This window comes from Podarcis tiliguerta (genome assembly GCF_965153285.1).
Source record: "Podarcis tiliguerta genome assembly, chromosome: 8".
In the NCBI taxonomy this organism is placed as follows: Eukaryota; Metazoa; Chordata; class Lepidosauria; order Squamata; family Lacertidae; genus Podarcis; species Podarcis tiliguerta.
In genome coordinates, this window is record NC_139541.1 from 60,319,884 (window position 1) to 60,347,594 (window position 27,711).

Sequence of the window (27,711 nt, forward strand, 5' to 3'; positions counted from 1 at the left end):
AGCAGTTTCTTTCCTCTGTCCTGAATCTACAGCTAATAAATCTCACTAGGTGAGCCCAAGCTCTGTTACTTCTCTGTTCACCTTCACGGCACCATGTATATCATTTTAAATAAAAACCCTCTATCACCTCCTCTCAACAGTCCCCATCTCCAATATTTTATCCCCAATGAGATGGTGAGAAAGTAGGGGCCAGGCAGGTCAGGCTTCTTAATTTTTATAAATAAATATTGGCATGAACAATCCACTGTCCACCAAAAGCCAACAATGAAACGACATCCATTCTCTATATCCAAAACTCATCTTCTGTCATGTGTGGAAACAGGAGAGACTCAGGGCCCACTCCACCCCACCCACCCCCCAAGGAAATACAGGATTTCAAACAGGTGGGTATCATGTCTTGTTCACAAGCAAGTGAATGCAAAATTCATTTGTTCTTTTTTAAAACAACAACAACAGAGAAATGCAGCACTTGCAAATAAGAGCGCTTGCCAAACCGACACCGTGGGATCCTCTGCTTTACAATACCGGCACCCATTTATTGGTGGTGTTGTAGATGAAGGATTGCTTTTGTGGTACGGGGATGTTGTATGCCCCTAGAAGGAGAAACAGACATAAAAGATGTCAGGTTGACTCTCGGGACTCAGTGGGTGGGTTTTGCAGCTTTTACGTTTTTGCATGAAGTGCACTCTTATACTACCACACATACCCAGCTAGGTGAGTCTTACCTTTCCTTGCAAATCCAAACAGGTATTTTGCTAGGTTGAGCAGATGCAAGGGAGGCCAAGGCTCCTGAGCCTTCTTCGGCAGCGCAGAAGAAGAAATACAGCTAGGTGTTGGGTTGCCAACTTTTTTTCCTCTGGTGGGGCTCCTGTGCTATTGACGGAGGCCTGTGCATGTCAGGATGAGCTTTGTCTGATGAATTCCTGCCTTCTATGCTGTTCAAAGCACAGGAGCCCCACCAGAGCTAGCAGCCACCACTGCAAGTACAAATGAGGATTGGAATTGTCTGCTTTGCTAACTAACCCGACTCCTTTTAATAGCAGCCTGGCTCACAGACATTTAGCAGAGGAATCTTTCCCAGCTTGTTCATCTCTATATCAGGGATATGCCTGTGGTGCATTGTGTGGGTACAATGGTATACAGTCGTATCTTGGTTCGCGAATGCCTTGCAGTTTGAACATTTTGGCTCCCGGACGCTGCAAACCCAGAAGTGAGTGTTCTGGCTTGCGAATGTTCTTTGGAACCCGAACACAGCTTCCGCAAAACACAGCTTCCCAAAATTTGGAAACTTCCAAAAGGATGTCACATAGAGGAGGGAGAAAGGTTGTTTTCTGCTGCTCCAGAGAAGCGGACACGGAGCAATGGATCCAAACTACAAGAAAGAAGATTCCACCTAAACATTAGGAAGAACTTCCTGACAGTAAGAGCTGTTCGACAGTGGAATTTGCTGCCAAGGAGTGTGGTGGAGTCTCCTTCTTTGGAGGTCTTTAAGCAGAGGCTTGACAACCATATGTCAGGAGTGCTCTGATGGTGTTTCCTGCTTGGCAGGGGGTTGGACTCGATGGCCCTTGTGGTCTCTTCCAACTCTATGATTCTATGATTCTATGATTCTATGAAATGTTTTGGAAGTGGAATGGACTTCTGGAACGGATTCTGTTCGACTTCCAAGGTACCACTGTACTTGAGGATACACACAACCGTGTCTTTGTCCCTGCCCCTCTGCCCCAGCTCACGGCCCCTTTTGTCAGGATGGGACCAGGGTAGTTACCCTTTCCTCCCTTGAAAAGTACATAGACCTGAAGGAGGAACTTGGAAGAGTGACTCCTCCTTCCCCCTTTCAGCTCTATGGGATTTTCAACATTGGCACCTGAGCGGCTGAATAGAAAGTGGGGTGACTGAGTGAGTAGAAGAAAAAAGGGAGAGAGAAAATGAGTGGCTGGGAGGGAGAAGTAAAACAGGTCCTCTTGAAATGGCATAGATATTCTCACCACCAAACCAGAATCAAATTGCAGATCACAACTCCTCCTATTGACTGAAGTGTGGAAAAACATTGATCCAGCATTTTCCACGGCTGCCAAGGTGCAAAAACAGTAATCTGAGACAGTTCTGAGGGGAATGGCGGGAAATAAATAAATAAATAAATAAATAAATAGTCCTCTTCTCTTTTGGGCTAAGTGAAAATAGCCACCCTAATGGCGAGGCAAGTAATGGGCTGGGAGCCTAGGTATGCTTCAAAATGTATAACTCTGATTTTTTGCCTTGGAGCACAGCTGCCAGCCAGAGTAGACAGTACTGGGCTAGAGGGCATAAGTCTGATTAAATGGAATGTTAATTTAAAGTTTCTTCTTTTCTGCCTATTTTACTGCTTCCTGTTCAGTGTGACTGGGAGAGTAGTGGTTAATTAGGTTCTAATTACATGGGGAAGTGGCTTTAATTACTGGTTTCTCTGAATTGTTTTTTATAGTGAAATGGCAATATTTCACAATAAAAGAAAGAAAAGTAGGGAAATAATGAAAGGAAATAGCTATTAAAAACCCTTTGCACTGCAGAAAGATGCTGGCTAATTAAAGGGGAAATTAATCACTGATCTCCCAGCAACAATGAACAAAACAAAATAGAAACCACTAGGAGGAAGCTTTTAATTAAAAGCACAGTAGACCTTAAAAGCTCAATAGCACTGCCAGTTCACACAGGTTGGTAAAGGTAAAGGTACCCCTGCCCGTACGGGCCAGTCTTGCCAGACTCTAGGGTTGTGCGCTCATCTCACACTACAGGGCGGGAGCCAGCGCTGTCCGCAGACACTTCCGGGTCACGTGGCCAGCATGACATCGCTGCTCTGGCGAGCCAGCGCAGCACACGGAACGCCGTTTACCTTCCCGCTGGTAAGCGGTCCCTATTTATCTACTTGCACCCGGAGGTGCTTTCAAACTGCTAGGTTGGCAGGCGCTGGGACCGAACGGCGGGAGCACACCCCGCCGCGGGGATTCGAACCGCCGACCATGCGATCGGCAAGTCCTAGGCGCTGAGGTTTTACCCACAGCGCCACCCGCGTCCCCTACACAGGTTGGTATGGTGCTGCAATTTTTAAATTGCTATATACCTGTACAAGTCATAAGGTAAAGGTAAAGGTACCCCTGCCTGTACTCTAGGGTTGTGCGCTCATCTCACTCTATAGGCCGGGAGCCAGCACTGTCCAGAGACACTTCCGGGTCACGTGGCCAGCGTGACAAACTGCATCTAGCGAGCCAGCGCAGCACACGGAACGCCGTTTACCTTCCCGCTGGTTTTTGTTTTTTTTCCCCCATATCTGTACAAGTCAAGTATGGAAAAAAACAGGGGGTCAGCACAGAAAACAATGGCATGCAACTATTTTACAATGTTGTCTGGATTCTCTGCACAAAGTGATTCAACAAAAGATGGTGATTCCAGAGCAAAGGGCTAGCGTGGAAGCAACCCAGATTGGAAGAACGGGAGTTTTATCCTTTGCATCTTGTTACCTATGAAAGAAGTCATGGGCTGCAGTTCTGATAACGCATGGGAATGCTTTTTCTACTTTGACAATTCAACTACTCAGTAGAGGTACAAATCCTACCAATGAATCATTATTACTTACTGTAAATAATGGGTAAAATTGCTATTGTCTACATTTCAAGCTCTACATTAATCTGTCAGAGGGGCTTAGGTTCATATTTCTTGTATTGCTTACTTACTCCAATAAGCCCCAGTCACTGACGGAAAGATAGTGTTACAACTCATGGGCTGTAACTGTCATGGACTGCAGTGAGGTTTCTGTCACCCTCTATTGTGTTGAGCATTTTGCCCCATGAGATGGTCTGCTCACACATTCAGAGGTTTTTTAATGGAAAAGAGGAGGTTGGCTTTTAAGAGACTCTTCACACTAGCACCTGCTAACAATGCAAAGCAGAAAGCTGATTTACAGCTGTTCGTCCAAACAACACTTTAATAAAGCACAACAATCCCTCTGAAAGGTATTTAATTTTGATTTTACACTTATATCCTACATTTCCTGCAAGGAGCTCAGTACAGCATATATGGCTCTTTTGGGAGATTGCAGTCAAACATATCTATGCAGGACTGCTAGTTAGTATATGAAGGAGTTAAGGACAGCAGAATTGCATTGCTAGATAGACTCAGTTATGTCTAGCCTTTCTACTTCCTTTCTCTCAGCATCATGTAACCAATGAAACAGGATGTGTGTAAGCTTGCTCCTGAGCTTACAGCATATATTTGGAATTAAATTCTGTATTTTCCACCCAAAAATATGTTGCCTTTATTATCCTTGCTGCTGCATGGAACAATGCATGACTGACACCTTGAATCTGTAAGTAAATCATTTTAAACTTACTTAGCAGTGTGGGGTCTACTGCTTGTAGGAGGGGTAGAAAGAGGTCAGCCACAGTGTGCAGCTGAACAGGGTAAAGAGGTTTTAACAACCTATATGCTATATTGGTGGTTAATTTTGTGATCTTAATACTCTGCTACTGGGACTCTGTGTGTAAAAGCCACACATTTTGAATCCAGGCACCCAGCCAGTTCTTTTTGTTGTTCACCCACACACGTCAGTTCACAGGGGTTCACATATTTCATTTTCCTCACACATCGTTCTCTTCCTCCCATACCACCACAGCACTATGTGAGGTAGGTTAGGCTGACTAGCCCAAAGTCACCCACTGAGTTTCATGGCTAGTCTGACACCCTAATTACCACACTATACTGCTAACATGATGCTCACACACAAAGCAAAACAGAAAAAGGGTAAGTGGAGAAGCCAGCTGTTAAAAAGGAAGGAAATACTTTCCATTTAATGTTGTTGCTTTCTATTTTCACAGATAAACTTTAGTGCACAAATGAAAATAGAAAATCATGTTTTTTCTAAAATATAACCTACCTTCCTACCTTTCTAAGCCTGCCCATATTTTCGGGACACAGGACCTCAATAAAGATTAAGACATTCCTTCCCAAATTAAATTTAGAGCACATACTGTACTAGGTTTTATTGTTGACTTTTTATTGCCATTTGTTGCAATCACCTCAACACAGGATGTTAGCCTGGGTTATCCTGTATTTTAACACTTGCTGGATCCAGGGGTTAGAAGGAAATAACCTATGGCCTCCCAAACTCTTAAGTGTGTGTGTGTGTATTGAGGGGGTGTTGGTTAGTATTTTATTCTTAAAAGGCTGTTGCCTGCCTTGAACTTCTGTTGTCAGGGCGGGTTAGAAATCTCAAAGAATTTTTTTTTTTTTAAAAAAAAGCCCTAAAACAAATAAATATGAATATAGTTTTGAGACAGATGACAAGATGCAAAGCTAGCTATTAAAGTCACTTCCCAGCTGGGCAAGTCAACCATTACAGGGCTTAAGAATCAGCACCTGTCATCCTCCTTTCCTTTCTGACGCACTGTCCGCCCTTTCTATCTCATCACAAGAATTTTTAAAAGATGCCATTAATTTAAGAACAACCAAGTAAACCCTGTGGTGGCAAGACAAGGAGCTGAATGATGGTTTCCCAAAGAAGATTCGTTACGAAACTCCTGGAAGCTGATGTTTTTGTTTTGTTCTTTTGTTCCATCATAGGCTATTACATCTGGTGACGTACAGATGGCAATTATTTGCTTATAAAGAGGGGGGCACTGGACTGAACCTCCTGCAAGCTGGAGTCAAAAGAGCAGCGTCTCAGGCATCATACGCACCATCTATTTAAAGCTCTTGACTGCCCTCTAAAGAACTGTGGAAATAGTAGTTTGTTACGGGTGCTGGGAATTGTAGGTCTGTGTGTGGGAACTACAGTTCCTATAATTCTTTCGAGTGGAAGGGGAACCATGTGATTTAAATGTAGTCTCATTCCTGAGAGAGAAAGAGAGAGGGAGAGGCAAAGACAGAGAGATTCTTTCAGACAAAGATTCTCACAAGAAATCTCTTTGAAGGAAAGGAACATAAGATCCCAGTGCCCCTGAGGAAGATTTTAATTGAAACAGGCTGGGCTGTTTTCATTATTTTCATTCAGCAAGCATAATCCTCCCAGTTCACTACCGTTGGATTCTTGTGGTTTCCGTTTTCTTAGGCTACCCAACCCCCTTATTTCTCACTTGTTCCCAACTCCGGCCAATGCACCTAGCTTTTCAGAGCAAGAACTTCCCCTCATTCCAAACGGAAGATTGCCTCCCCCCGCCCCACTTTTTTAAGGATGAAGATCTACACACTCCCAGAATCCCTTGCAATATACAAAGGATCCAATCCCTGAATGACACCATATGCAGCAAAGCTGTAAAGGATCCAAGGCTTTGCTTGGGAATGCCTGAAGCATTTTGTGCTGAGGTGCAAAATCCAAACAGCACCCCCTGAGACTCACATGAACACTGGAGCGCTATCTGCCTTGGACGATGGAGGGAGGACATAGCTGTCAGTGGCTATTTGGCTACAATGACTTTGTTCTAACTGTTGGAGGGAGTAAGCCTCTGAAGGCCAGTTGCTGGGAATCACACAGAGTGCTGTTGCTCTCAGCTCCTCCCACAGGCATCTGACTGAGCGCCGCGAGAACAGGATGCTGGACTAGATGGGCCTTTGGCCTGATCCAGCAGCCAGTCTCTTCTTATGCTCTTAACCTGCACAAGCCCCACCAGTGGCGTAGCGTGGGGGGTGCAGGGGGGGCCGGCCACACCGGGCGCAACATCTGGGGGGGGGGCGCTCGCACTCGCAGCTCTCTGCCCCTACCTGGCTCACTCACTCTCTCTCACTGCAGTGCTGGCTGTGCGAATCTAATCCGAGCCGCCGGGTCGCTGCCCACTGTGGAGGGGAGGGTGCCAGGCACGCGGTGCGGTGCAGAGAGAGAGCGAGGGACTATCTGGGGGAGGGACAGTGCAGCGGGGGGGGGGCGCAAATTACTTGCCTTGCCCCGGGTGCTGAGAACCCACGCTACGCCACTGAGCCCCACTGAAATGAACGGACAAGGGCAAGAGTCTGATGGATTGTGCCTCTGTGGTCTAATCTGTCCATCTGTCATGCAACCCCATGGGTCAAGGGACATCCCCAAACTGGCCACCTGTGGTTGCTCCCTATGCATCGCAAGGAAGTCAGCCTCTGGGTTGTATCCAACATTAGCCATTCTCAGAGTAGACCCATTGAAACTATGACTAAAACACGCCCATTACTTTCCCTGTTGTATGCTGGATACAACTATCTGTTTTGCAAAATGTCCATTGCTGAGGTCAAAACAAGTCATTAGTAAATGGTCGCTACCGGATTATATCTATTATTATTATTTAGTATTCACCCTGGGGTTTTTTTGCACAAAGCTTGTGGGAAGGTTACACAGTGTCGGCCATTTATCAAGCATTAATTTTGATTTGTTTGAGAAGTTAGACAATGTTGTGCCAAGCGACTTTCTGGTGCATTTTCCTGTCATAAAGGAAAGGGTTTCTGGATTGTGGCACACAACAGTTTGCTGTTTTATCCCAGCCCATTGTAACATCTGAATGTGGCTGCTGTATGCTAAGCTTGGACTTGTGGAGCACCAGTATAAAAACATGCTTGCTCAGTACGAAACCCCAGGGTGCCCAGTAATAGTTACTCTTTTGAGCAAGTGAGGTGAGGACGGCAGTCTTATTAAAGCATCAGCAGCCTCATGCCTGCTGCTGCTCAGGAATTCTAAGGGACTTCCAAATCAGTGCAGTTTTGAAATCAGTGGTTAAAATCAGTCCGTCATCTTGATTTAAAATGGCATCCAAAAATAGAAAGAAACCTGCTCCTTGTTCTCAAGAACGATTATGCAAAATTTGGTTACGATAAAAGGTGTCCAAATGCACAGCAAACCGACACTAGAACAACTTTCCAAAATATAGTTATACATTATAATTATTGTTAAATGAAGAAGCACAACACCTTTTTGCAACAACAACATGCTTACCTGGGCCAGGTATGTCTTCGTGGGATTTATCACCTGCCCAACGGCCTGTGTTTGAGACAAAGACGGCACTGGAGATATAATGCTTGGAAGGGCTCTCATAGTCTACAATTTCATACTGGCCAGGCCCAGGTGCAGGGGGCGTTTTGGGGCGAGGGGCAGCTGGGGCTGAGAAGTTCAAGCCATACTTCCGCCTGTAAGAAAGAATCATAGATGCTGTCCAAACTGATTTTGGCTTTGAATTCAGCTAGGCCTTCCCATTCAGCCTGCAAGGCCAGTTTGGCCAAGGCACACTCCGCTCCACCCCCAAATTCATATAAGACATCAGGTGCAGGGTAGGTAAAAATGCATCTGGGCCAAAAAGGGGTTTGCAAACCCTGATGATCAGCTGATTGGCGGTACCTACAAAGTCCTGTGCACACCACTTTGCAAGCACCGACAACCAGCTGATTGTCAGGGTTTGCAGAGTGCTGTGCTGTGCATGGACAAAAGCAGAACACCTGGCATTGTTGTGACATCATCTGGTTGACAGATGGATGCCTCGACTCACCTATCAAACTTGGCCCGCTGGTGGGGCGGGGAGCAGTTAGGGGAGATAAGAATCAGTGCCCCACCCTTGCTCTCAACTGAGGAACCTCTAAATTGAGGAACCTTGGGTTTCTCCAGTGTACAGGGAATCCTTCCCACCTTTGTTATGACTTGCTACAACTGTAGCAGCCGAGTTGTTTATAAGTACAGAGCAGTCCTTCCTTATTTCCTTTCTTTTGTTGAATAAGGGACTTGACATGTCTGCCTGGTACATGGGCTCATTTCGCCATTCATGTCAAGAGCCATTCACTGTGAGGTGGCCAGAGAGCGAAGGGCTTCTGACTGTGCCTGAAGCAAGAAGGAAGAAGGAAGTGGGAGAGTTAGGCCAGACTCTCCAGCCCACTTCAGGCTTTCTTAAGTAGTTTCTACAGAGGAATGTGTGGCCATTCATACTGAGCCCTCCACTCCCAACCTTCCCACACATGTGAAACAGGGGAGGCTGGTCCACAAGGGCAAATGGGTCACTGTCCCACCAACCCCACTCTGCCCGCAGCCAGCCCTCTATGTGCCTACTTATAACTGTTTGTCAGCTTCCCCCCTAGTCTCCCTATCGCCCCTTGTAACCCTCAGCAGGGAAGAGGGTGAGCTGCCTCCGTCTGCCATTAGCTCCCCCTACTGTTGGGCTCCTTGCCTCCCACCCTAGCAGTGCCAATGGCTAGCCATCCTTCCTGGCGTGAGTTGTAAGCGCCTTCAGCTGAATGCTGTGCTCCTGTGAATCAGAAAACACAGTGCAATTCAGGGTTTCCAGTCATAGGGAGGACTGTCAGCACATTCTAATCAATATTCTGACAGTCCCCCATTATACAGCCCCCTCTGCAGACGTTCCAGCTCAAGGAGGAGGACTGGAGAGGCTGGAGCAAGTAGCCCGGCATCCCTCTGCAGGTAAGAGTTTAAATACCTAAAGAAGGTTAATGGGCTCGTTTTGATCAATGACTCCTGACAAATAATTGCATGTGATCCCAAACATGGTATTCCACCTTGTCACCTTCCCTAAAGGATGCCCCAGCTTTTCATATTCTGTGTGCCATCGAACCTCTGTACCTTAAAGGGTTTGAGGGCTGCGTCTGAGAATATGCTGGAAAAAGCTCATTAAAATCTAAGGGTGCTCATCTGGAACAAACTGGCGCTGTAGTCAGTGGCTCTGCACCAGCTGTAGTTCTGGCCTTGGACACATTAATCACCTTGACATAAATGGGAGTTGGATTGGCCTCTAAATGCTGATAGTTCTGGTATTTTCTGCCAGCGTAGATGGATGTTCTTTGCCCGTCCGGTTTGATTTACTTCTTCCCTAGTCACGGAGGTTTATTGCACACTACCCAGCGCCAGGTCCCCCTCCCTCTTCCTCCACAAAGCCTGCATTAAAACGGCATGAGATGTAGTAAAGATACCCCCTGACCGTGTGCAGAGAGCTCCAGGCTTGCACGGGGATGGGGGAAGAGGAAGATATGAGCAGTAATGGGCAAGAATTTAAGGGGTAGATCTTAATCTTATCTCCAGCAAACTGACTTTGCTGTTTACAGGATGGTCACCATAAAATTGACTTAGTTGAGTAACTGACTGATAGAGTGACTGGACCTTGGGGCAGGTATGGGGGAGGAAGGACTGTGTATGCAGGGGAAAGTGAGGGGCTTCCTACATATTATTAAACAGAAGGCTGAAAGGAATTGCCAAACTTAATTGGTGAATGCAAAATTCAGGCTAGGGCTTCCAAAAGCTGTCTCTATAATCCTTTTGCTCCTTTGGTCCAGAAACAGTTGCAGCAGTAATAGAGAAGGTGCTTCTGCAAGTGTGCGGAATGCCCGTCCAGGAAGAGCCACCATCAAGCCAACACCTCTGGGTTTAGGGCTTCCTGGGTGATGCCCACTCCAAAGGGGCCCAGCCCCAATGCAGTCCATTTCACCTCTTCCAGTTATTAAAACTGAACTGGTGCAACTCCAACAACTGCTGTTTACCATAGAGATGAGGTATAGAGCAACACTCTTCTTATGTGCTCCACTGAGCGCAACAGCCAATCACAGCTTTCAGTTTAATACCAGGCACTCAGGCTATGTGTGGCTGTAGTCTCTCTGGGTCATGCAAGCTTTCTTTAGCTTTATTTATTTATTCATTCATTCAATTTACATTCTGCCCTTTCTCCTTAAGGAGTCCAGGTGGCAAACACACACACACACACACACACACACACACACACGAACAATAGAACAATCCAAACATCCAGAAACAATCCCAATGTACATGTAGACTGGGGAAGATCTCTGCTTTGCAAAGGTTTGTTGAAAAAGAAAGGTCTTGAGTAGGCGCCAAAAGGACAACAGAGCCGGCACCTTTCAAATATTCAAGGGGAGGGAACTCCAAAGGGGTGGTGTCATAACACTAAAAGCCAGATTGACACATCTCCCTTATTTGAGAATTAAGCAGTGATGATGAGTGACGACTGGCTCATAAATGGGCTGATGTAAGGATAAAAGAAGCAGGGAAGAACCTTTAGATGCGCTGGCTGCCCTGAGAACAGGTGAGCTAAAGCAGCTTAAACAAATGAATTCCCAACAGAAAAGGCAGGTTCCTATGCTACCTAGCCTTATTTTGAGTTAGATCATGAGCCCGCTTAGCTTAGTACTGGCTGGCAGTGGTTCTAGGTTTCAGACAAGGGCATTTCTCAGCTGCAGATGCCGGAGATTGAACCCTGGAACTTCTGCATGCAAAGCATGGGCTCTACTGCTGAGGAACAGCCCTTCCTTCATCCTAAATCACTTATGAAGGCTTGAAAGCTGCATTGCTTCTTAAGGCATGCAACAACCCAAATGACTTTCCCCTGCTCCACCATATAGTCTGATGAAGAGATCCCCTGCTTCTTAAGCAAGTTGGGGCTTGGAATTGTCTCTTGGTATTTCTTCTTCTTTTCCTTCTTTATCATTTCTGATCACAAGCACATCTTCCCTACTTAAGAAAGGGAGTTGGGTGACTCAAAACAAATTCCTTTTAAAGTGCAGTTGCTCAGAACTCACAGGCCGGGGAACTTCCTAGATGGCGTGACTGGGATGCCAGCTGGCTGCTGATAGGCTGCTGGCCCCGGGCTCAGCGTCTCCGTCTTGGTTTCGCGACTTGTTTTGGATCTGAAGCAGGACACCAGCACCGTAGGCGCCTGCCGTATGAAGGAATCCTTTACTCGGTAATGACCTAGATTTTTAAAAGAAAGGAAGGAGTTTGAAAAGGCCGACACCCAAACTAAGGGTGAACACACAACATACATTTAAACCACATTAAAAATGCATCCCTAATCAGGAATTCTGGGAACTATAGTTTGTTAAAGGAGATGGGAATTGCAGCTCTGTGGGCTAAACTACAGTTCCCAGAATTCTTTTGGGGAGGGGGAAATTGCACGTTAAATGAATGTTATGTACACAGCCGAGTCTTACATTTTAGCTGCAGTGGAATGAAATTGGTGCACGAGAGTCTGCTACTTGGAACAAGAGAGGAATGAAATGAATGAAAGGAGAGGAGGAATTAGTTCCTCCCTCCCCTTTGGAATAGAAAATACAGTGGTACCTCGGGTTACAAACACTTCAGGTTACAGACTCTGCTAACCCGGAAGTAGTACCTCGGGTTAAGAACTTTACCTCAGGATGAGAACAGAAATTGCATGGCAGCAGCACAGCGGCATCAGGAGGCCCCATTAGCTAAAGTGGTATCTCAGGTTAAGAATGGTTTCAGGTTAAGAACGGCCCTCCGGAACTAATTAAGTTCATAACCAGAGGTACCACTGTACTGCCAATCCTGCCCTTCAGAAGCAGGAGAGCATACCTGCCTTATTCAGAGTACTATTTCAGTTCACAAGAGCCTGGTGAACCAGGCCTATGGCCCATCTTATCAAGCATCCTGTTCTCACAGTGACCACCCAGATACCTGTAGGAAACTGGCAAGCAGGACCTGAGCCTATAAGCACACCCCACACCCCATGGCTTACAGCAACTGGTATTCGAAAGCATTACTGCCTCCAGCTGGGGCTAATAGCCACTGAGAGCCTTCTCCTCCTTGAAATTATCCGATTCTCTTTTAAAGCTGGTGGCTATCACTGCCTCCTTTGGAAGCAAGTTTCATAGTTTAACTATGCACTGGGTAAAGAAGTAATGGTACTTCCTTTTATCTGTCCTGAATCTTCCAACATTCAGCTTCATTGAGATATCCACAAATTCTAGTATTATGACCCGGCAGGTGGGGACTTTTCTCTATCCGCTTTCTTCATGCCATGGATAATTCTATATATTCCTTTCACATCGCCTCTTGTTTTCTCAACTAAAATGCCTCAAATACAGCCATTTTTCCATATAGGGCTTCCCTCGCACTTGATCCGGAAGCTGCAGTTAGTGAAGACTGCTGCAGCACAATTGCTGGCAGGACTGAGGCCTTGTCAGCATAGTACACCTGTGCTCAGAGATCTGCACTTGGGTGCTGATTTGCTACTGAGTCAAGCTCAAGGCATTACTATTGGTATATAAGGCCCATATACGAGACTGTTTTACCTAAAAGACCACCTTACCCCACATATGCCCACTCGGCTGCTTCAATTGGCAGAATTGGCACTGCTACAGGTGCCACATAATACCTGTTCCTCATTTGTAAATACTCAGTTATTTGGGCAGCAGCTACGCTTTGAAACTCCCTGCCTATTGTTATCAAGCAGGGGTCTTCGATGTATTGTTTTCGGTGCCTGCTAAAAACATTCTTGTTTCGACAAGCCTACCCAGGTGCTTAGAAAGTTGGTGTGAATTTCAACCTTAGTATTTTAACTATTGTAATTTTTTCTCGATAATTTTATTGTTATCTTTTTGCAAGCTGCTTTGAGGGGTTGTTTTATAATCAAGTGGTGTATATATTTTACAAAACGAAACTAAATAAAGGAGTTTCTCCAACCCCTCGATCATTTTGATTGCCCTTTCCTGAAGCTCAGGTTTGTAAATAGACTGCACAGTAAAAATTACCTCCAGGCTTTCTAGTAGGAAAACATTTGCAAAGTGGAAGAAAGTCGTTTCTTCCCACCCATCCCTTTTAAGGTCACTGATATGTCACAAATGATGTGTGAACAGGTGAGCATGTAATATCTTTTTGTAAAATCTAGGCATATACACCTGGAAAGCTGGCAATGGGGAACAACTTTGCTTCTTCCTATCACTAAGCATTTGATTTCTAATAATAATAATAACAATAATAATAATAATAATAATTTATTACTTATACCCCACCCATCTGGCTGGGCCTCTCCAGCTACTCTGGGCGGTTCCCAACATAATATTAAAAACATTATAAAACATCAAACATTAAAACTTCCCTAAACAGGGCTGCCTTCAGATGTTCTCTAAACGTCAGATAGTTATTTATTTCCTAGACGTCTGATGGAAGGGAGGGTGTTCCACAGGGCGGGTGCCACTACCGAGAAGGCCCTCTGCCTTTTGGTGCTCTAATTTTTTTTAAGTTCTTTTGAAAGGACAAAATGCCATGACTGCATGAATTGCAAGGGGGAGAGGTCTGAATTACTGGCTGTGAGCGTTGAGGATCATAAATTGAGAAGCGATGTAGCAAGGCATGATTGCCAGACAGAGAGGCTTTTATTCACAAGAGGTGAGGTGAAAAGGAGAAGCAAGCTGGACACTCAGAAGGTATTGTAGATTGTTTTAATTTGTTTCACTGAAGGGCATTGTTTTTCTTTAAAAAAAAAAAAATTACTGCACTGGGTAGCATCTTACTTTATCTTGGGTCCTGCCCACATCTGGCCCTGCCCACTCCCACATTTGGCCCCGCCCACTATTAGGATGGTGGCCCTTGGGAGGTATTTGAATTTGGCTTTTGGGTCAAAAGAGGCTCCCCCAGCCCAGCTTACAGGGAGAAGGCACATGCTCCTTGCTACCAATTGCCAGTGCTCGTTTAGTTTTGGATGAAAACACTGACTTGGCACCAGTGTTGCGGCTTTTGTTGCTGAGGTCCACCGAGACCTGTGGATGAAAGTAAGGGTTTTGCAATGAACTCACTTTCCAGCAGTCACTTTAGTTAAAAAACAAACCAACACCCAAATAAATACTGGTGTTTAAGTCTGCCTACTTTCAATGCAAGGACATTTGCGATGCAATCACCAAGCCTGAACTATTCCAGCACATGGGTCAAATGTGGCTTGTGAATGGTGCATGAATGATGCTACTCTAAAGTACATTTCAGAAGCCACCTAGCCTAGCAAGTGATTACCCACCCACGATGACATACTTATCTCTTTAGCACATGCTGATAGAAATGGCTCCTATAAATACAACTCAGTTGTAAAATCAGTTGTTTTACAGTATTCTGGAACAGAATCAAGCATATAACTGCAGCAGCAGCAGCAGCAACAGACATTTTTATTGTTTTTAGAGTTTTGTAGAAATTATTTTCTTGCTTTAAATAATTGGGTTTAGTGTTTGATCCCATTTTAATCTTGTATACTATTTTAGCAGCCTCTGGCCATGAAGCAGTTTATAAACCTGCTAAAATAAATGAAAAGATGAATAAATATTTGTGAAATTAGCCTGTTGTGCAGACAGTAAACTTGGGCCCTTGGTTTCTTCCCATCAGCCTCCCTTCCCTGTGGCCATAAATTATTCAGCCTGTCTGCCTTGTGAATGGATCATTTCCTGTTTGGCTTCTCCAAATGCTGTGCATTATCTCATGGGTTAGTGTAAATCACGGGTTAGCGATTAACTCAGGAACGTTCTTCTCAGGAGAAGTCCTATTTAAACTGTATTAAATACAACCTAATGTTCTTATTTGGGTGTGGATGACAGACTGTAATAGTGATCTGCAAAGTAGGGGGCAAAAGGAAATGTGCTTGGTGTTAACTCCCTGTACGCTGACGAAGTAATGGTACGACTAGTCAGACAGTTGCCTAAGAGTTTCACAGGGCACATAAAGGCCAACCAAGCATTTGCTTCTCTTTTTATTTAGGACATTTATATCCCACCTTTCTACCAAGTGGTGTACATACCGTATTTTCCGGCGTATAAGACGACTGGGCGTATAAGACGACCCCCCAACTTTTCTAGTTAAAATATAGAGTTTGGGATATACTCGCCGTATAAGACTACCCCTCTTCCAACGCACACCAAATCAAAATTTAAAAAACCAGTCTCCAGTCCAGCTCAGAAATCCGCTCCACTTCCCAGTAGCCGGGGGCTTCTGGGGCCAATTTTCAAAGGGTATTTCTGCTTCATCTAGAGAGCTTGGTGTCCTCTGATTTAATTTGCTGTCGTTTTATCCTTTGGTGGGGAGTTGCTGCAGGAGCTGATGCTGTAGCCGGCGAATAAGACGACCCCCGACTTTTGAGAAGATTTTCCTGGGTTAAAAAGTAGTCTTATACGCCAGAAAATACAGTAGTTCTTCCCTCTCCTCTCCTCTCCTCTCCTCTCCATTTTATTCTCACAATAACACTGTGAAGCTGAAAGAGAGTGACTGGCTCAAGGTCACCTAGTGAGCTTCACGGCTAGGTGGGGATTAGATCTCTGGTCTCCCAGGTCCTAGTCCAAGTTGTTTTAAAACAACTGCTGCTCTTTATTTTTTATTTTGTGGCTACTGATGCAAATCCCACAGCAAGGTTCATCTGAATATTCTTGGGTCCATGCAATTATTTTTTTGTGAAAGATCACTGGTCAGAACAAATGAACGGATTTTGAAGGAAACGTGTGAATGATCAGTGGGAGAAAAGCATCAGGGGAAAACAAGAAATACTCTTCAAAATCTTTTCCTATTTTGCCAGGTGGAATATATGAAACTGTGGTATTCTAAATTAGACTATTGGTACATTCAGCTTAGTATTGCCCGTACTGGCTGGCAGTTTTACCTGTCGATGCCAGGGATCAAACCTGGGGGCTTCCATCACTGAACTATGACCGTTCCCCATTAGCTGCAGCCCTACCCATTTAAAAATGTATTAATCCCCTTTTCCAATCTCTAGATCATCTTACATTATATTGGTTGGGGGCTGGAGTGGATCTTTTTGAAATCTTCCTGGCAATTGGTTGCTGAAACATACTGGAATACCCCAGGCTAAAGTCTCGCTTGGAAATCAGGGTAGGTGGGAGGTTGTAGGCATTTGCAGCAGGATAGTTGTGGATTCTCTGGCGAGCAATGCGTGTATCCTGGAAAGGAAAGAAATGGAATTTGGTTTACACTGTTGATAATCCTGGGGGGGGGGGGAGTGAGATGGGATGACTTGGGAACGTAGAGATGGTCTTTAAACAGCCATATCATTCAGATTTTTCAGGAATTAGATGCTGTTGAGTTTGCAACCTGCTCTGAAAATATTGTTGACATGCATAAAGCTCTTTGAGAAGAAGTTGTTGAAAATGGTATATAAATCTTGGAAGCAAATGAACACTAGAAAGCCAGCCATTCTAGGAGCCAGCTGCCATCTTGGAAATACAGTGGTACCTCAGGTTACAGACGCTTCAGGTTACAAACGCTTCAGGTTACAGACTCCGCTAACCCAGAAATAGTACCTCAGGTTAAGAACTTTGCTTCAGGATGAGAACAGAAATCGTGTGGTGGCATCAGGAGGCCCCATTAGCTAAAGTGGTACCTCAGGTTAAGAACAGTTTCAGGTTAAGAACAGACCTCCAGAACGAATTAAGTTCTTAACCCAAGGTACCACTGTATGGTGGTCATGAAAGACCATCTGCTGTGGTGAAAAACATCCTAGATAGGTGGTTTTTGAAGGTGACATCTTCTTGCCTGAAAAGGTGTCATTACCTCCACATTGCCAAACCCATCTGTATTTTATATGAAGTTCACTCCAAATGAAATCAATATTTGATAAATTAAATTTGTAAAAGCGTCTCTTAACTATCCTTTAGGAAAAGCTTTAGAGCTCAGTTCTATTCAATATAACCCATAAATCCCATTGATTCTCAGCCTGGAATCTCCACCACCCAATCTTTCACTGCTGCCACCATTTTCTCCCAAGTCTTCCCATTTCAATCATAAACCAGAGGGAGAGAGGAAGGGAAGGATCCAAAAGAGAGTCTTGGTATTAATCTGTCTCTTTCTTGAATTGCCCAAGATACACCCTTGAAGTGCTCGGGGGTTTTCTGCAGCTCCCCAGTCACAGATTGGCTATCCTTGGCCTACACCCATTAATCACCAGATCGGCATCTTAACAAGAAATTCCCACCCAGTTAGGGCCAACTCCTATGCTTCTATCTGATGTAGTATAATAATCAGAGACTGATTTCTCCCATCATTTTCACGTAGTCACTTTTTCTTAGGAGCATGAGTAATAATGTCCTATTTGGGTGACAGCTTATATTTACCACATCTGTGTCAAAGATTGAACATATCATCTCTGTGGTGAGGTAAATGTGAGTTGTCATCGCATTCATAAGAATATTAACCATGTTAAACTGAGGTAAAGTGCTCTCAAAATGTAAACAAAATGACATACCGAATGGGTTTAAAGCATGAGGTACACGCTGGGGAAGTCGCTCATTTATATCATACCACAGCCCCTCACGTGTAGTATGGGGATAGACAGAGCCGTCTTTCCCATAGGGCTTAGTGGTTCGTTGTGCCAGGGCGCCGGCCTCTCAGGGGTGCCCCAGTGAGCGGGAGCTGCACGGCTTTGCCGGCGGCTTCCCCTTCCCCTGCACACCTGCCAGCTGCGCCCCATCAACCATATGGCTGGCGGGCACGCAGCTTCCTTCCCAAGCCTCTGCGGGGATTGCGTTCCCGCAGCGGCATGGGGGAGGGTTGCGCCCCCCCCCATGGCTGGCAGTACGCAGCTCCCCCCCCCCCCACTATCCGTGGTAATTTGGGGGCGCTGGGCAGATATTTGCACCCCGGCGCCGCATCTGCTAACGACGGCCCTGGGGATACAGGCCTTCTTCACAGGCTTATTGTAAGGCTTGTTGAGGTAATAAAAATGCACAACCGCACTCTCCCCACCTGGGATTCCCAGCAACTGGCATTCAGTGTCATAATGCCTCTGACAATGTGCCTATCTGTGCCCAAGACTCTCTCCACAATGAGAACGGGGAAGTAAGTTCACAATATATAATTTTATTCAAAAACTTGAAAACCAGCTCTGAGAGTCATCAGCTTTAACGTGAGGAACAGCAATTAAAAAAAAAACACCATGCAAAAATATACATTTTATAAATAAAACAAAGCAGGAAAATACTGTGCAGCAACCAGTAAAATACAGAAAGCCAGAAAGTGTAAGGCTTTATGATACATTTAAATGGGCCAGAGTCAATACCAGGCATCCCCAAACTTGGCCCTCCAGATGTTTTGGGACTACAATTCCCACCATACCTGGCCACTGGTCCTGTTAGCGAGGGATGGTGGGAGTTGTAGTCCAAAAACATCTGGAGGGCCAAGTTTCAGGATGCCTAGTGAACACTACGGTTGAGAAGGTCTGTTGTGAATTGGCCACCATCTGAATAGATAATGGATTTGCAAAGTATTTCCAGTGCTGGATCTTAGTGATTGGGGAAAGGCATATATGGAAAAAGACCTCAGGCATCCCAGGCATAGGCCACAAAAGACTTTAAAGGTAAGCATCAGCAACTTGAATTTAGCTTGTAAGCAAACAACTGATGAATGAAGATTATGCAAGATTGGTGTTCTATGTTCCCTGCTGGGCTAATATCATAAAGCAATCTGGTTGCTGTATTCTGAACCAACTGCAGTTTCTGCTGCAATAGATTGATAGATAGCTCTTTTCATTTACTGTTGCTGCCACAACAGAAGTAGACATTATTTATTTATTTGAGGCCATTATACCACTTAATCAGTGGCATTTCTAAGCAGTGTATATAAAAATAAACCAGAGAGTAAAATAAGAACTTGTCATAAAACCAAACACTGCCTTTAAATAGCTTCCAGTAGTTCTGAGCCTCTCACCTGAGCCATGTGGGGGCCACCTACACAGACTTTATGGGATTTTGACCTTAGTGAATACACATGGGCCCCCAAATCAACCCTGCCTAAGGCCAAAGTGTTCGGGTTTTGAGAATGACTGTTGTCTGCGCAAACAAGTATACATATTTGATCTCTCTAAGGCAGTTGTCCAACAGAGGAGGAACAAAAACCTACCTAAACACACTTTGCTGAATGAATTATGTCCCATTAATTTCTAAAGAATTTGCTTCCAAGGGTAAACTGGAGGATGGAATCCAGGTTTAATTACAGCAATCTCTGGGTGGATGACTTAATGTTTATCAGGCTATCGCAGGTCTATTCCTGACAACAGTAAACTCGTCATTATTACTATAGCTCATAAACAGTATAGAAAAGGAAAACTAAGGTGTGTGAGCATTTTAAAAGCTTCACTGGCAGTAAGACTGACAATGGCTTCAAAGAACTTCTTGACGCTGGCCTTTTTTTTCTTCCCGTCGTTCATAAATATGTATAAACCTTACCAAGGAAGGGAAAAAACAGGTTCCTTTCCGGGACTGGGAGACATTGTTGAGAAGTGCTGATTGATCGATTACATCATAGAATCCTGGACCTGGATTTTCATTCTGGGAAGGAACACAGTCCATAATCATGACAGGGCAGAGTCTGCTGCAACAGTGCTCAGGAAATTGTTTATTTGTTTAGAAAAGAAATATTAACTGCTTAACCAAAATAGTATTTCATATAAAATAATGTAAAACAGTATACAGCAGAGGTTTTCAACTGTTTTGAGTACATGGCTCCCTTGACCAACTACATTCTTTCTGCGGCACCCCTGTGGGAATCAGGAGCCCAGTTATGTCACCACTTGCCTGCAGAGCTGGCAGCCTCTCATCCTTTTGTGAACACTCTCCCTTGTGGAGAGTTCCCTCAGCCTCTCTCCTCTCCACTCTCCTTAGGAGTTCTCTGGGCAGCCGCCCCTGGTCTCTGAGCTGAGAGGTGCCTCCTCACACTGCCCCACAGGGTAAGGTTACTAGATTTTTTTCAATGAATCCGGGGACACTTTTCAACTTCAATGGATTTTGTATGGGGACTGATTTGTAAATCTGGGGACTGTCCCCGGGAAACAGAGACGTCTGGTAACCTTACCACAGGGGCCTGGGACTTGTCTGTCCAGCCAAGGGCTAGTGGACTGGATGGCTGGGCTCCGTCATCTGCTTGCTTACTCTGAAGCCGCATCAGCTCCTGGCAACCAGCACCCCATGTCAGCCCCAGAGTCACTATTTGCCTGCAGAGCTAGTAGCCAGGGCTGCTGCAACAAACAGCTGTGGGAGGCAGAGATGCAAGAGAGCATCAGAGGAGGGAAGAAAAGAAGGACAGAGGCCAGCGTTGCCCGCTGCGCCCCTCACCATCATTCAAGGCACCCCCGGGTGCCACGGCACACTGGTTGAAAACCACTGGTATACAGATAAAACCAGCAAATGCTTAAAACAAATATGTTTTAAGCCTTGGTGATTGATGAAATTAGGGCAGAAGTACTAGAGCAATTGCCAAGATGGGCAAGTCTAGTGGACCTTCAACTTTGCAGGGTTCTGCAGGCATTCTGAAAAACCATAGAATATGGCGTCTGGTATTTTTTAAGAATCTGTGTTCACACATGACATTCACCGAGTGTATACTCTGTGTACCTGTGTACACAAATAGTTGGGCTGAAGGGTAGCCAGTAGCAGCAGCCCCTTCTCTGAGGTTTTTTACAGTCAAGCAGTATATAAATTTCATGGCGTAATAAATAAATAACAAATAGACGTTTCTTCTGAGCCGCCAGCTTTCCCTTCTCTGTTGCCATGTGGCCTCTTCTGGGCCCCCTAATCTGGCTTGCTGCCTCAGGTGTGGTGGAGGATCACTAGTGTTAAAAGTAAGATTTGGCTGCCCGTCTAGTTGGCTTGTGGCAGTGGAACTGGGACAGGAGGCCACCATGTCCTTTGCCTCAAGCAACATGTTTTGGGTCTGCCATGAAGAAGCTGTCTTCTCCAAGATGGTGCCTGCTTTCATACATAAGAGATAAAAGAGATATGACAGGCTCCTGCTACCTGCACTTTCCAGAAAACAGCTGAGGGCATTTTTCTTCTGACGAGGTTTCCCAGGTCTCTCTTATTTTACATGTAGGTACTGTTTCTTTGTGTTTACATGTTTAATTTTTATTATTATACATTATTGTACATTGCCTTGAAACAGTTGTATAAAGGGTGATAAATAAATCAACAACAATAATAATAATCAGGACATAATTTGAAGACAAATGAGGCTTTTAACCATAGGTCAATGCATCAAATATATGCAGTTTTAATCCACTGCTTTAAGTCAGTTCACTGCTGGATATTTCTTGAATCTGGCCCTACTTAGGAATCTGACGTGCACTTAGTGTCAAAGTGAGGGCATGCATTGTTCCTCCAGGCAGCAGCGGAGGGAATATGTGCGACATGTGTGTCACCTCATGGGTGGAGAAGCACACAATGGCATTATAATGTGGATTCAGCACTTACCCTCCCATACGCTAAGCCTCTCAAATGTTTTGCTGGTTTTTGTCAATTGTCACTGTACACTAAGAAGCCTCTTCTCTGCTTGTTTCAAAATCAAAATAATCTCATTTTAATGGGGAGTCTCAAGTTGCATGGCAAAACGGGTCGAAAATGGAGGATTAAGTTTCCCTGGTGTCTGCTCAGCAACATAGAGAGAGACCTGGGGAGCTCAAATCCATTGCATGTCTAATCCCACCTGTACATCTGATTTGGCCTGAATTATTTCAGCATGTGGGCAGAGTGTATTATTTCAAAGTGCCGCACCCCTCCCTGACTCAACTCTCCTTCCAGAACGACTTTTCTTTCATTCCAGAAGTGAGTACTGGGTGGTTTTTTTCTATTTATAGAATGAAATAAAACAAAAATGAGCCCGCTGTCTTAAGATGCCACTTTCAATATGCAATGGATGACAAACAGGGCTTTGTTAGAAGCTGTGTTTATCCCCTGATAGGCCAGAGCTGGTGGTTTTGGGGTCAAGCAAGTCAGTGAAGTTGTCAAGCAGAGTCTTAAAGTGGAGTGGGAAATTTTTTCTGCAGGACATATTCTGAGCTTCTGCTCTGGGCCACTTTAGCATGCCATCCATCAATCACCTGACATCACCATGACATCAGGTAATCCATTTTGCCTTTGCAGAAAACCCTGAGTTCAATCCGCACTGCAGAGGAAGATCCCAACCAATTAAAGTAGGCCTTGAAGTTGGCTCCAACCAGCTGGTAAGTCCAACCCCCACTTGAATCAGCTACAATCTAGGCATTTAAAGGCTCCTTGTTATTCCTTTTGCAGCCATAGAATTATTTGCCCCACCCCTTTAGGGCAGGTGAGCGTTGTTCAGGGAGAATGGCCTTGCAGGCCAAATTAGGCCCCCTACTGGAACTAATATTAAAAGGTAAAGGGACCCCTGACCATTAAGTCCAGTTGCGGTCGACTCTGGGGTTGCGATGCTCATCTCGTTTTACTGGCCGACGAAGCTGGCGCACAGCTTCCGGGTCATGTAGCCAGCATGACTAAGCCGCTTTTGGCGAACCAGAGCAGCACACAGAAACGCTGTTTACCTTCCCGCCGGAGCGGTACCTATTTATCTACTTCCACTTTGATGTGCTTTCCAACTGTTAGGTTGGCAGGAGCAGGGACTGAACAACGGGAGCTCATCCCATCGCAGGGATTCAAACCCCCGACCTTCTGATCGGCAAGCCCTAGGCTCTCTGGTTTAGACCACAGCGCCACCCACGTCCCTGGGACTAATATTAGTTTGGAACAATTAAGTAAGGGCTTGAAATGAACCTACTCAGACTCTTAGATCCTCATCTGGGTCCCTTCTTTGAGGGCAGGTTGAAGGGTGATGACAAGGGAGAGGGCCTTTTCGATTGTAGCTCCCTGCCTGTGAAACACTCTCCCCAGTGAGGCTCCTTCTATCTGGCTCCTTCACTGACGTCTTTTTGGCATCAGTCAAAGTGTACCTTACAGGTTTTTAATGAACTGGGATGATGAAGGGTTTTGTTTTTTTTAAAGTTAGAGTGCTTCCCAAGCTCCCTGTTGCTATGGAGTGGGATGTTTGTATGATGATGATGTGTGTAAGTGAAGGTAGGTATCAGCGTGGCAAGAGGCTTAGCAAGGGCAGTAGGTCAGGCAGAGAGATGCCGTGGCATCTTCTCATCAGTTCAGCATCTATAGTCTAACACAGTGAAGCACATCCAGCTGCTGTTGCTTAGCTCTGCGGGACTGCTCTGGGTCACAGCCACAGTGGGGTGGAGATGCCTGCTCCCTTCAAGGGCACTGCTCTCCAGGAGCTCAGCACGGCCTCGGCAAGCCTTAGGACACACTTCCTGGTTTGCTTGCACAATGTTTACTCGGAGGTTATAATACTGTGTCCACTCTTTATTGAGCGTTCATTCTGATTTGTATGTTGGGAGCTTATATGACAATGAGCATTCATCCTGATTTGCTTGTGGGATGCTTATAAGTCTACCCGTTAATCTTTGTTCATCCCACACTTTCCAGTGCATTTATAGTTCCCTTTCCAAACCACAAATAGTCCTGGGTTTGTTTGCTTTTTAGTAGATTTGTTGTACTACAGTGCCAGAGAGCTTTAATCCACATTAAGTGCACAAACCCAAATTTACATTATACGCTTGAATCCCTCCTGGAAAATAGTGACAGTCTGGAGGCACCCATAGTTTGTCATGCAAACCAACCCACTGACCTTCCTTGCTCACCCAATTCCCCCTGCCTCGCAGCAATAAGTCTACTCCATGCTTTCCAGCAGCTACTGACTTTTCTTCACAACTTTGGCTTTCTTGCAAAAGTCCCCAAAAAGGGTGGGATGCATGCAACACTCCCTCTTACATGTGAAGAAGCAAATGTTCTCTAGGGATAATCAAGAGTATGCCAAACCCTTTGTATTCCTTGTGGCTTGGCTCATTGCCTGCTGGAATTACGGTATGAAGGGGAAAATTCTCAGGAAGAGAAAGGAGCATACTGTGAAGACGGTTCAAGTGTTGTCCCTTCTGGCTTCTACTCTGAGAATTTAGCAACAGGTTGGCTTGCCGGTGGCGTGGAAGATAAATTTGTACAGATGAGATGCTTGTTATGTATTGGCGATTGGAAGGGAGGTCTGAGAGGAAGCATAGTTCTTGATGGGGAAGGGAGAAACTGAGAGCAGTTTGGGTCCCTGACAGTAGCTGGAGGAAGATTGTGCAGGACCCAGGAGGAAAGGGAGAGGGTCTGTTGCTAACACCAGCAGTTGACCAAAGGCACAACAGACCTCATGTTGCACATTGTGGATCCTGAAGCTCCCAGTCAGGGGATTAATATTGCAAACAAGCTATTCCGATATTGCAAACAGCTTCTTGGAAACATTTCTTTCCCAAACCTTTTCAGATTTTCCACAGAAAGGATAAATCTAGATTAAATTGTGGGCAGGGAGAGGGAGATAAAAAAAACCCCTAACATGTTGATGCTGATGTTGTGTGGACACTGCCAAAAATTTCATGCATGACATTAGTAATACCAATCCTACAATAAACACCTGTCTGGAAGCATGCTTAGCCCCAAGATGGGCCAATAAGAACCATGATGGCATGAGATGTGACTTTTTTTTTTTAAAGGTAAATCTCTATGGGAGCAGTGGTGTGAAAATGTGCATTTCCAAAAAGCAAACGGGCTAAAAGGTGTAATTTGCACACTTACTCCATACTGTATATTGCTTTTCCTTGAACCAAAGTGCCCTTGATGGATTTAGCACTCCCCATCTATGAAGTTCTGCTTCCGCCTACTGGTCAAAGTGGGTCATAACAGAGAGACGCAAATTTCCCTTTTCAGTGTTGCCCCCAAGGCCTTTCATCTCCCAGGACCCTGTATGTTGTGATTTTCTATATCACAGATGTTCCAGGTTTATTTTTTGTCCTGCTTTCATTGCACTCAGCCATTAAGCTCACTATTTGGCCTTGGATCAGCCACTGTCTCTTCCCCTTACCTACTTCGCAGGGATAAACGAAGGAGAGGGAGAACCATGTGTGACTCCTTGAGTTCTTTGGAGGAAATGTAGAATATAGATGGAATGATAAATAGATGGTATAGTAGGGTTGCCATATTTCAAAAAGTTGTTTCCGACAACCGATTCTCAGCTATGTCCGGGAAATTCCAGACGTATGGCAACCCTATAGTATAGATAGGCCTAGATACACCACGTGGCTTACATGGGATGGATTAACTAATCCGGTGCATTTGAACCCAGATGAACTCCCTGGTTCTGCCCTACTAAGAGAAAAACAGGTGAACAGACTTAGTAAAATATGGTTTCTCACCTCAGGATACTGAAATCTCTTGGTCTGAGAGTTAAAGCCCTTTCGTTCAGAATTAGAGATCACTGTGGTTTGGAATTTGAAAGGAATGGAACAACAGCTCAGGCCTAGAAAAAGAAGTCAATAAAAAATCATGCAACACAAATGCAGAGAGAAATAGTGACTAGAGACAGTTGACAGTAATAGAAAAGGAACTATCAAAAATGCCTTTACAAGTGTGGCATACTTTCTTGAAGATTCCTGCTCCTGCCTGGTCCTTTGGCCCCAACAGCTGAGGCCCCAGCGGCTTTGAAATAAAAGAAGTGGAAACTCTAAACACCAACAGCAGGTAAAGCATAAAGACTCTTGTGCCATGTTGCATCCCTATGCCCAGTCACCACCATGCCTGGTCCTCCATTCACTAAAGGATGGTGGATGGAAGCCACTCAAGCAAGGATGGAGAGCCTGTTTCAGCCCCAGGGTCACATGCTACTGGTGGGCACTGCCAGTGGCAAAAGCAGACAGAGCAATGGATACAAATATTATCTTTGTACAGACACTCACACACCCCTCTCTGTCCCCCATTCAGGCAAGCAAGAGGCACAATGAGTTCAAGGACTGGAGCACTCAGAGCATGAAGCAGGGCCAATGAGGAATGTGGCCTGTGAAGTAGGGGTGTGGCCTGTGGGTGTAGCCTATAGAGTAGGGGTGTGGCCTGTGGAGAGTTCTAAGGGCCAGGTAGAGAGGACTGGAGGGCCACATTTGATTACCAGGCCTGAGATTCTCTACCCCTGACAAAGAATGTCTTCCAAGATTGCAACTCCCCTTCCTGATTCATACCATCACACCTTTAGAAGATATCTGAGGTCAGCCCTGTATAGGGAAGCTTTTTAATGTGTAGTGCTTTATTATGTTTTTCTGTATGTTGGAAGCTGCCCAGAGTGGCTGGGGCAACCCAGTCAGATGGGTGGGGTACAAATAAAATCATCATCATCATTCATGGTTCAGACTCCATCCAATACCTTTAGCCTCAAGTACAGGAGAGATAGCCTTTTTGCTTTTTCTATTCAGTTGATACGTATCAAAGATATTGTCCATGTCACACCACTACTGCAAGCTAGGTGACTTCCCTTCTCATCAGCTTTGCCATCTTGTTTCTGAAACATTAACATATAAATTCGAATCAAGAAGATTTTTCTAGGCATTAAAAGCTAAATAATATGACATAACCAAAAGAGACTTTGTGGTACTTACAGATAGAGTTGCAACACTGGTTACATGACTGATCAATTATTGTTAATTAAGAAAAATATTGGTACTATTGATAGCCTATCCTCCATGAATTTGTTGAATAATCTTTTAAAGGTATCCAGGATGGTGGCCATCACTTATCACGCTTGGGAGCGAATTCCATGCTATTACTTTGTGAAGAAGATCTTTCATTTGTCTGTCCTGAATCCATGGGCATATCAAGGTGGCGTATGTGGTTCTCCCCCTCCTCATTTGATCCTCACAACAACCTTTTGAAGCTGAGAGACAATGACTGGCCCAAAATCACCTAGTGAGCTTCATGGCAAGCGTTGATTTGAATCCCTGGCCTCCCAGGTCCTAGTCTGACTAACCACTATGCCACACTGGCTTTCAACAGACAAAAACACTTAAGGAAGTGCAAAGCAAGGCCAGCAAGGGATGTGACTGAGGAGGGAGTGTGGCCTGGGCAGAGACCTGAAGACCAGGTAGAGAGCCTTGGAGGGCCACATGTGGCCCCCCAGGCCTGGGTTTCCCTGGCTCTGGGCTGTACCCTCTGACACATCTAGCCCACAATACTTCCAGGCCACAGCAACAAGGAGGTTACTGTTTTGTGTGACACCCAACCAGATCCGACAGCTTGGAATGTAACTTGTTATGCGGTGGCACAATAAATACATTTTTT

At 45.0% G+C, this 27,711-nt stretch overlaps 1 protein-coding gene across 1 annotated transcript; it reads right to left on the minus strand.

Annotated features, from left to right (window-relative positions):
• Positions 1 to 198: 198 nt before the first annotated feature.
• STPG1 (sperm tail PG-rich repeat containing 1) lies at positions 199 to 26,935 on the minus strand. Its single transcript, XM_083455862.1, has 8 exons — positions 26,801 to 26,935; positions 25,803 to 25,906; positions 19,945 to 20,046; positions 16,492 to 16,665; positions 14,385 to 14,496; positions 11,515 to 11,686; positions 7,925 to 8,115; positions 199 to 593 (listed from the first exon to the last, which is right to left on the minus strand). Exons 1-8 carry the CDS (start codon positions 26,874 to 26,876, stop codon positions 517 to 519), a joined length of 1,008 nt encoding a protein of 335 aa, XP_083311988.1. The 5' UTR covers positions 26,877 to 26,935; the 3' UTR covers positions 199 to 516.
• Positions 26,936 to 27,711: the final 776 nt, after the last annotated feature.